This window comes from Diuraphis noxia, unplaced genomic scaffold (genome assembly GCF_037042655.1).
Source record: "Diuraphis noxia isolate RWA-SAM2 unplaced genomic scaffold, SU_Dnox_SAM2 contig0003, whole genome shotgun sequence".
In the NCBI taxonomy this organism is placed as follows: Eukaryota; Metazoa; Arthropoda; class Insecta; order Hemiptera; family Aphididae; genus Diuraphis; species Diuraphis noxia.
Window position 1 is genome coordinate 15,606,121 of NW_028301713.1, and position 11,073 is coordinate 15,617,193.

Genomic DNA, 11,073 nt, shown 5'->3' on the forward strand with positions numbered 1-11,073 from the left:
ACAGTGTTAACAAAAATAATGCGGGCTCATATACCTATGTAGTTTTCATTGTTTTTGACTGTACGTGACTATTTACTTACGATGATAATATCGGATAACACAACAAAGCTTTATAATAATATCATTCTCCGGTGGTATATCAAAGTCAATCCTGAATATTTGAATTTGTTCAATCGCATGACGTGTATGATATTTTAAATCGAATTATACATGTAGATCTGCCTGTGAAAGAGAAACATACCGACCTTGCTATTTTACTAGAACATAAAATTGTGTGATCTAAAAAACGATTTACCAATACAATAGGTGTGAACTAGAATTGATGACGAATTCAAACTATTAGAAATTCCAGTCTAAATATTGATGTTTTATTATTAAATATAGATCAAATTAATGTGAAGATCAAACTATAGAATCATCGGGAATGTCATTTTGATGTGTATAGCATCTGAATGGAAAAAACCTGTTAACGACAATCCGAAAAAATAATTGAATTCGTACAATTTCACATATCATCATAATAATATATACTGACATAAATAAAAATAATATAAACCATGTTCCAAAAATCCAAAGTGAATTCACTAACAATATATAGTGTGAATACTAATGGTTTTTTTTTTTAGTCAAATAACCCTTATTAACTATAAAAACTTCACAAATTAATTTAAATAAATTAAAAAAAATTAAAAAAAATTCAGTACGACATTTGTGCATGCAAAATAAAACTAATTACTTTGATATAATATTCATGTCCGTGTTTTCGTCTATACACTACGTATATAAACTGGATTTATTTATTACAATTTATAAACATTATTACTTTAATGGGTTTGGTCAGAAATTATATATGTGATGATAATATTATGTTTTATAAAGTCCATACAATCATGCATATTAACGATGTACTGAGGTATTCATTAGCTTCTCGATTTATGATTAGAACAAGGCGTTAGCGTTTTGAAAAGTTTCCACTGGATTTTTATCAGAGTGCACAGTAATGCTAGCCAGCGAAATACAGTTTTCCAGTCACAAATAAGTAATAAACTTAACGTCTATACTTGCACCATGTGTTTGTGTAATACCAATATAAATGCGATACCAAAATAAAATTATGGTTTGAACCAAAATATACATATGTACGTTGTATATGTAAATGGTGATATACGATCATAGGTCTATAGATATATATAGGTAAAATTATAATTTACAGGACGTAGTATTGTATATAAATAATTTTAACTGCTCAGTTGAAAATCTATTACTCTGTTTTACCACCGTTCGATTTTCGTGACAAACTGTTAGCAATTGTTAATCATTGTTGTTCGGAAAATAAAACATGAAATTGGCTTGTCTTATTCTGAAATTTCATGGCGTTGCATATTTGAATGCACTCAAAAACACCAGCACCTATATGTGATACTTGCAACGTAACTCTATCAATTGAACATATCGTAATCACTAATCACCTGCCCCTAATACACTGAAGCACGCAAGATACTCCAAAATCCTGCATCACTCTATCAAGCCTTCAAAGAAGAAAACACAGCTGCAATCAGTACATTTTTCCATAATACAAACACTAAATACCCATTGTAAATAATAACTATAATAATGTAGTAAAATGTATTCCAAAATTTAATGTACACATATTTATATATATGTATTTTCCTTTCTTTTTCTTGTATACATTTTGATTGAAGTAGGCTAACAACCTGTGTTGTTGAAGCCTTAATAAACTTAAAAAAAAAAATACATAGTATTATATTGATACTTATTGGCGCTATTTTCAACTTGTTAAAAATTTAATCTCAAGACGGTTTTGACATCTTACCTTACAAAGGAAAAATTCGGTTCAAAAGTTAAACATTTAATTAATATAACTTGTCTCGTTTAAAAAATTTGAATTTGATTTATTATTTTTAATTTTGAGAAATTTGTATTGTTACTTTAGAATATTATTGTATTGTAACAGTCTTATATCATTAATGATATATACAATTGTTTATACCTACTTACAACTTACAGTTACATGTCACTGTACCTAACACTTGTAGTTATTTATCATTGAAGTATTTAATAATATATATATATAGTGTTATGTACCTATATGAATTAAAAATGTGCCCAGATCGTTATGCAAACAATGAAATAAAATTATATAGTATTCACGATGATATATATGTATAATACCAGTGGTGCGTACCTACACCGCAACGAGTGACTTTTTGTTCGACAAGGGTTGTCACCGCCTCGCCGACGCCGCCTAGGGTGGGTTTTCTGGAAAGGCGTCGGCGGCGTTAAAGATACTCTTTTCGTCGTAAAACGACATAAAAGCGAAAATAATACACACACATACACATATACGCGTATTTATATATATAAAATATTATATTATATTATGTAACAACAATATGCAGCACGCGAGCCACACATCGTTTTTTAATAGGCTTTTAAGGGGTCTCGCCTCGTATGTTATACAATAATGTATTATTATTATGTATATACGCGTTGTGTATTATACTAATACTAATAATAATAATGCATATAATGCGTAAAGTAGTAGCAGTAGTAGTAGTCGCGGGATCCGTCGTCGGGAGGCGCGACACAAGATTTCTGTCGTCAAGACAATCGCGACGGGGGACGATTTTTACGACGAGGGAGACTATGCAGTTGCAGCAGCGGCGTCCTCGTGCTCGGCCGTACGAGTTGCGGATTTATTTGACGTTTTTACGGTTCCGTGGCTCGCGCCCGTCTTAAATCTCTACCTCGTATCACACGTAATAATAATAATAATATATAACAACAATATTAGGCAGATGCATATATTGCGCGCAGGTTATATTATAGTATAATACCTAATACGAGTATATAGTGCGACGTAGCTGCAGTCACGTATATTGTGGGCATACGCGAGCGACCCTCCGCCGCCGCCGCCGTAAAAGAGAAATTGCCAAGACACCGGGCAGCACAAGACCTACGACGCCGCGACCTAGTGAAATGAATAAATAAAATGTAAAAAAAAAAATGTACAGAAAAAGCAGATGTTCTTTGCGAATATATATATAATATAATAATGTATATAAACTACATAAGAGTGGTGCGCGCCAGGTGAGAGGCCGCCGCCGCGCACGAGAACCCCGCTATATTATATATGGGTAGGTACGTGTAGGGTACGACGTATTATACAGTTTTTATATACACATAATATTATGTTGTATTGTTGGCCCAGATTTCGAGGAACAATCCTCCTCCTCCTCCTCCTTCTTTTCGGTCCCTCGCCACCGATTCTCGATCCCCCTTGCTTTCGCGCGCCGACCACGACACCCCCTTCCCACACACACAGCCCAGAATCTTTAGCAGGGGGGTTTCTTTGTGCGAAGCCAACCGTCTACCGAGACTCCACCACTATAATATTTATATTTATATATATTATATAGTCTTCTCACTCGCTCACCCCCAAACCTACACGTTACCCCCTTTCCGTCGTAGAATGCTAAAACACCGGCCCGGGGGGGACACTCTCTGGGGTTAGTCCAAGCTCCGACTATACGCATTGTATACGAGTATACGCATTATTATAATTTTATTATTATTATTATTATTATTATTATTATTATAATACATGCACGATTGCGAAACCCTTTAAGTCTGAGAATGAGCGCTCCACAGAACGCGGTTTAAAAGTCACACTTCAAAAGTTTCACTATTCTCACTTGTAGTTATCGACCTTATTTCAAACAGTGGACGAATAGGTAAGACGTATGGTTGAACACTCCATAGTATATAACGTGCCTGCACCCTACTATAATATTGCCTTAAATATTAAAACATATTTTTTTAAATATTGATTTTTATTGATTCAAAAGTCAAAACTTATCAAGATATTCTTCAACAATGGTTTTACAAAAATTTAAAATGTAACACGTATAATGTCGAAACTAGTTTTCAAAACTTATTTTACTTAGATCAGTCTTATAAATTATAAATGTTATTTTAATTATTAATTACTGAAATAATTTTCAACTCAAAATAGCGCCCACGTCTTCCAAACCCATGATGATGGATTTATTATTATTATTATTATCATATCATCTGTTTATTTTAAACAACTCAGAAACTACTAGTTAGAATTTTGGTTTTGATACGTCGACATTTTCAGAAAAATTATCGATTAAACAATTTTCAGTAGGTATAAATAACTAATAAGGAGATTCTTACTTGAAAATCAGAAGTCATTTTCTCCAAAAGACAATCCTTAAGTATAGTGAAACACCAATAATACTAAAATAATATTACGATATTTTATAGTAAAATTATTGAAAATTCTAAAAATAACTATATACGTTTTCGAATAACTATGCAGTATGCACTATTGAAGATATTAAATATGGTAGAGTGAATCATGTTTGGGAATAAGCCTGTAGATCGTGTCAGTCACCGTATTCGTATATTTTTCAACAAGTTTATATTTTTTCGCCAGAAAACCCCCTGTCTCGTATCGTTTACGGTGGCATAATATTATGATACATAACCTCATGACAGGTCGGACACGACGCATAAAAAGGTTCTCTGCATGTATCATCCGACGTATCAAAACGCTAATTTTTTTTTTTAAGGGGAACCCGCGGCAACATAGACCATTGGGTGTGCGGTGGTACGGTAGGGCTTATTTTGTATATTTGTCTCAGTAGGTTTTTAAGTGGGTAGGGTTGTAACACGTGTTTGTGTATGTGTGGCAAGGATATGCTGCTAAAAATCCCAGGTGGTCACCCATCCGGGAGCTAACAACTGCGGCCGGTACGTACGCTCAGTGCGTTTCCGCAGATTGAGCGTACGACCGCGCCTCACCAAGCCACAAAAATGCTAATTTATAATTCATTAATTGTTTTAATAATAATTATTATTATGCATCGCATATTGTAAGCGTTTTAACAGGTTTCGTTGTCTCTGTCATTGGTATATCATAATAATACCGCAATTATCATTTATATTATGAATGGCCTTATACGACGGCCCAATGATGAATAAGTCACTTGGTCCATTCATTCCCTCGTGAGCTGCAGCGGTAAGATAAAATATGTGTTATTATTTACGAACGTTTTTAATGTAGGCACCTCGATTTGTTTTACAATCATAATTGGTAATAAACTAATAACAATATTTAATGTACACGTTGCAGTAAACCACCGTTGTCGTACTTTTTATGAACGGAAGAAAAATGTGTTCGAACGTATTAATTTTTTTTTTACAACCGATTTGTATACGAAACCATAAAATTACAATCGTGATTTTCGTGATTACATAATAATAATATTATAATAATATAATAACCTGTGTTGGTGGCAGTGGTGGCACCCATCAGACATTCTCCAAACCGTTTTATATAATTATTATTATCTACGCGGAAAGAAAATAAGTCGTATCATAACGATAAAGTTTACATACATAATATGATATATATCATATTATGATGTCGGACATTATTAATCCGGCATAGTAATGACATTATTATAATATAATTATGTAACACGCGTAGTGTTTACTATCCGTCGGCGTCCTTTATTATATAATAAATAAAAATATAATAACATTATCTATATCGTCGTCGGCTATGGCCTTTGGGATGTTTACAATATGTATGATACCGTTACCACATTATACGAGGTCTTGACATAAGGTTAATGTTCCCGGCGACCTTGACCTTAGTTTATCATTGTGTGTTGTATCTTGTATAACATAATTACTACGAAAATATTTCCGTAAAGATTTTCGCTGTATATATAATTGTTGTACCTATTTCCAATTTCGCAATTATTTACAAATGCCATTGCTATTACCTACATTTTACATTACTATTTTATTTTATATATACCACAACATATTATATATTGCTTAAAAATTAAGACCATTGATTTCCAAACTTTTTTTGCGGAAATGTCTTTTAGCGGAAACGGGAATCGTACCTTTTTCGTTTTTGGCGGAAAAGGGCTATGGCGGAAACGGCCAATATTATTTTGGCGGAAACGGGTAACTCCCGTATTTTAAGTAGCACAAACTCAAGAAATGAATAATTGCTTTTTTGAAGAAAATAAAGTGGCTATATTATATATAATAATAGTATATAAAGATTTTGATTTCTTCAAATGGCTTAACTATTTTGTGCAACATTCAATAATTGTTAAAGGTAGGTATATCAAAATTTTTAGGTATAATACAAAATGATAAAAAATGTTATTTATCAAATAAAGTTTATCAATAATATCTCAAGCTGTGAAAACAGGGTACCTTTTATATGAATACATTTTTATTTTATTTTTATTAAAAATACGTAAATCTCGTGCTGTGCAGTTGTAGTTTGCAGTTGAACGTAAACTTGGAGAACAAAAAATATATTGTGTTCATATCGTCCGCGTCAGTACGAAATCAGTCGATATAGCTAGGCGTCGCGCGTCGGTGACTTAGCCGCCACACAACAACTACATTATATTATAATACATTATTATTATTACTATTAAAATATACTACACAACATTTGTGGTACGTGTGAACGTATTGGGCGGATGGCCAATGGGGAAATAAACTAATTTCGTCCAAAACTAGTTATGACGATTATAACGCGGAATGAGAATAATATTATACTATTGGGTACTTACTATTATAATATTTATGTCCATCGTACGCTTAAGTTTAAAAAATAAAGATTTTTTTTTGGTAGATATGTCAACCAAATACTCAAATTCAAAAGTATATTAAAGACTTATTTCATGTGTTTATACTACATTATAGACTAATAATTAGTCTTTATTTCAAACATATCGTGGGACATTGAGAAATTAAACTTAGTACTCTGGTTATATTATATATAATATGCACATATTAATATTACCTAATTAAACAATTTTGGTGAAATTATTCTATGAGATTTCAGAGTTTTTTTTTACAAATTTGAATTCTTAGTTATGTTTAACGAAGGACATTATTTTGATTTAACTTAAAAGCTTCAGCATACACGTTTTTATCTAGAAGAAGATGTTAAAAAAAAACTTGTTAAGTGCGATCAGGAGTCCCCTTGCTCCTCCCTTCCAATATCCACCAAAATCACAATCGCTGAAAGGTTTTGTTATAATGTAAAATATTTAAAAAGTGTTTAAATCGATATTGCACATTGCAGGAAGCAGGAATGTCATGGTTTTAGGTGTTATTTGATGATAGAATAATTAAATGCATAATTTATATTGTTAAATAGAACTAGGTACTACGAGTTAATATATCAAACATCTGCATCATAAAGATTTGGCTATTTTATAATTTAAAATGTATTTTTTTTATTAAATCTGTCAACTGATATTCTGATGATAGTGAAACAATCTGTATATAGGGCACAATATTCAGTGGCGTCATTTTCATTTGGATTATATAAACACTTGTGTATTTAAAATTCGATATATTGTTATGATTTTACTCATTTCTTAAACGTTCGTTGGCCTGAAAAAATGGTTATATTATTGACATGATAAGTAAGTAGCCTGCATAAAAATATTTTTATTAAAAAATATATAGAGATGACGTCTCTGACGTAAGCAATATATTCTCCAATGATATACGTCTATTACGATATCATAACAATATTGTCGTACATTCGAATGTTTGCGAAATTTTGACTGTGAATAATTGAAAGGCTATATGATATGGGTAGGTTAATTGAAAAATATCGATTTGCATTCTCAGGTCACTAACCTACTCGAGTAGGTGTGACTGAGCTCGCGGCGTTTCAATTTTTTTTTAACTCAAAATACCTATTGACTATATTACATGCGCACAACGTTCAACAGTTTGTACGAATTATAATATTAATCTTTTCCTAATAAATTATGTTAATTGTTTGCGGAATATTTACAATAATATATATACATATTATATATGATGTGTGTGTGTGTGTGTGTGCATACTACAACTGTTGATTGTAAGTGAATGAATACCTATTATTATTATTATTATTATTTGAAAACATATACGATTAATGCGATAAACATTAAGTGTTTAATTCCAAAAAGCGCATTATGCTTTAATTATTTAAAAAGTACTATCTGGGAAATTCAATAATTATATGAGATACCTAACCTAATCCTAATTAATAAATGTAATGATACATTTATCTTTGCAATTCGTTGCGTACATTCAATATTTTTTACCTGAAAATCGACAACTCGCTTGCCCACAACGAAGTCAGTCGTTTACCTGAAAACGGATCACTCGTTCGCGCACAACGACACATTCACACACATCTATAGCCGTATATGTGTATTGCTAGGGGTAGAACACGATTCCGTACGGTCCTTATCAGCGTACGGAATCGTGCCCTTTTAAAGGCACACGATTCCGTACGTTTTGTACCCAAGATTTTAGTGCAATGTTGCCAGGTTTCCATAAAATTACGTATATATTTGACTTTTATAGTGTTTTACACTTTTACGTACGTTGTGCGTATTTGTAACATTGTAACTATAGTGAGGGCCCAAACAGAGTACAGACGATCGGATTTTGCCTACCGGTCGCCGTGTTCCTCCAAACGCAGTATGCCGGAGCCAACGCCAGGCGTACTTGGCGAACTGACCGATGCCGGCGAAAAACGGCATTTTCAGTTTACCATAATCGAACTCTATATATAAAAACCGGACGGTAAAATCCGGTCATCTGTTTAGTAACATGTTAAGGTTAACGTACCACAGCGATACAATCGTTATATATATCTATCAGATAAGTTTGTTGTATCATAATATACGATACCTATCTTATCTTAACTATCCCCGTTGAACGTTATACATTTTACCAAGTCGCCAGTCGCTTGTCGCCAGTCGGTAACTTTGTAAATGTGTTAAGTTGTAAAGTGCGGTGTGTTATACAAATCATATTTTTAAGTAGTCAATATGGAAATCAATAACGAAGTGAAGTTTATTTTTTCGGAAAAAGGAAAACCACTTGCATTACTTAATCGCTATAAATATCGGCTTATTCGAACACGAAAGGATGGTTATAAAAAATGGTTATGCATACAAAAATTTTGCTACGCTAGCATTGTGACGAACGGAAATTTACTCCATGAAACAGCAAATGATCATAAACACTCTGAAAACTCAGTCCAAAGTCTTGAAAGACAAGTTTTGAGAGAAAACTGTAAACGAAAGGCAAGTGGTTCTATTTCTGTCCGACCTATAAAAATAATTCGAACAGAACTTGTAAAAACTGTTAATTCAGAAATTGAACATAAAGATATACGGTCAATCAGAAAAGCTATGTACGACAAACGACGACAAATTTATCCGGCATTTCCAAAATCTGTTATAGAATCAATTGAACAACTTAAAAGTATGGAGAATTATGATGTACTTAAATTTAAAGGTGACCAATTTGTTTTTGTACCCGAAAACAAATTATTCGTTTGTATTACTACAAAGCAAAATCTGAGATGTATGGTTGATTCATCAGATTTTTTTGCCGATGGTACTTTTAATTATGCACCAAAGTATTACATTCAGCTTTATACAATTAATTGTTTACAAAATGGATTTTATATACCCGTGGCTTATTTTTTCTTGCCTGAAAAATCCAAACAAACTTACATTGATATGTGGACATTTCTTCAGGAATTAAGTGAAAAACTAATTTTCAAAAGACTTATTATTCGCAAGTTACATTTAGACTTTGAGATAAGCGCTCATGAAGCATGTAAAGAGGTATTCCCAAATGTGGAAATTCAAGCATGTCGATTTCATTTAGGGCAGTGTTGGTGGCGAAAAGTAATTACGCTTAAGACATATTATAAATATACACACAATAAAATGATAAAATTTAACGTATTGTATTAACTTTACAGATAAATTCTGAGCAGCAACTCCGAACATCATATACAAACGACGATGAGTTAGGAAAATGGTTAAAACTATTTTTCGGGTTGCCATTCGTACCACCACATGACATCGAAAATGCATTCGTTGAACTTGTATCTATATGTCCAAATATAGATATAGGATGCTTATTTTCTGATTACATATTGCATACTTACGTAGAAAATGATTGTTTATTTCCACCAGCAATTTGGGCTCAAGAGCCGTCAGAAAATCCTCGGTAATACTGTTATAACTATATATAAGGTGTAAAACTATTGATATAAAAAATTAATATCTATAACGTTTTGTTTTCATATTTTTTTTTTTAGTACAACAAATGGATCGGAAAGTTTCCATAGGACATATAATGCACAGTTTCATAGTCCACACCCTTCTATTCATTTGGTTATATCAGTTCTAAAGGAAACACAAGAAGAGACTTGCACAAAAATAAAATCAGTATCTAAAGGACGTTTTAATCAAATGGCCTTAGCCGACAAACAACGTTTATACCACACAATTGACGAATATAAAGAATATTTAACTCACAAAAATATAATCAAATATTTGTCAAATATTTGTAACAAGTATCAAGGTATCAAATTATAATTATTATTTTACATATTTTTTTATACAACTTATACTTTATATATTTTTACATATTTTTTTATTTGACAAACTTTCATCAACTTTTTTAAATGACAAATTGAAAATAAATATAATAAATGGCAACATTGCACATAAAATCGTACGGAATCGTGTTGTTTTTGGGGTCATTTTGAGAATCCATTGTTTGATCAAAATCGTACGGAATCGTGTTCCCAAAAAGGTAAAACGTACGGAATCGTGCTTTACCGTATTGCTAGTTGCTACAGACTACAATACAAACTATCAAATATTTGACAGCAATATTATCTTATATAACTGATTGTGTAGACTGTAGGTTATATCATTTTGGATTTTTTGTATCTAAGTACCTAACTAATTTTAGTACAGTTTCAGTAGATTTTTAGATGCACTAATAAAAAATGTCCTGCGAGTGTTATTGTTAGTAAATTAAACAAAATTATATAAGTAACCGACGCTCATAATCATGAACTTGAACAGTAATATAATAGAATTTTACAACAAACTCAGAACATAATGATGTAAAATTACTATGCAGATCAATTATGAATCCAGA

The 11,073-nt window shown here is 32.0% G+C and overlaps 1 protein-coding gene across 1 annotated transcript; it reads left to right on the top strand.

Annotated features, from left to right (window-relative positions):
• Positions 1-8,341: 8,341 nt before the first annotated feature.
• Positions 8,342-10,724, top strand: LOC149056785 (uncharacterized). The gene is made up of 3 exons (XM_089223073.1): positions 8,342-9,800; positions 9,878-10,128; positions 10,220-10,724. Exons 1-3 carry the CDS (start codon positions 8,931-8,933, stop codon positions 10,497-10,499), a joined length of 1,401 nt encoding a protein of 466 aa, XP_089079199.1. The 5' UTR covers positions 8,342-8,930; the 3' UTR covers positions 10,500-10,724.
• Positions 10,725-11,073: the final 349 nt, after the last annotated feature.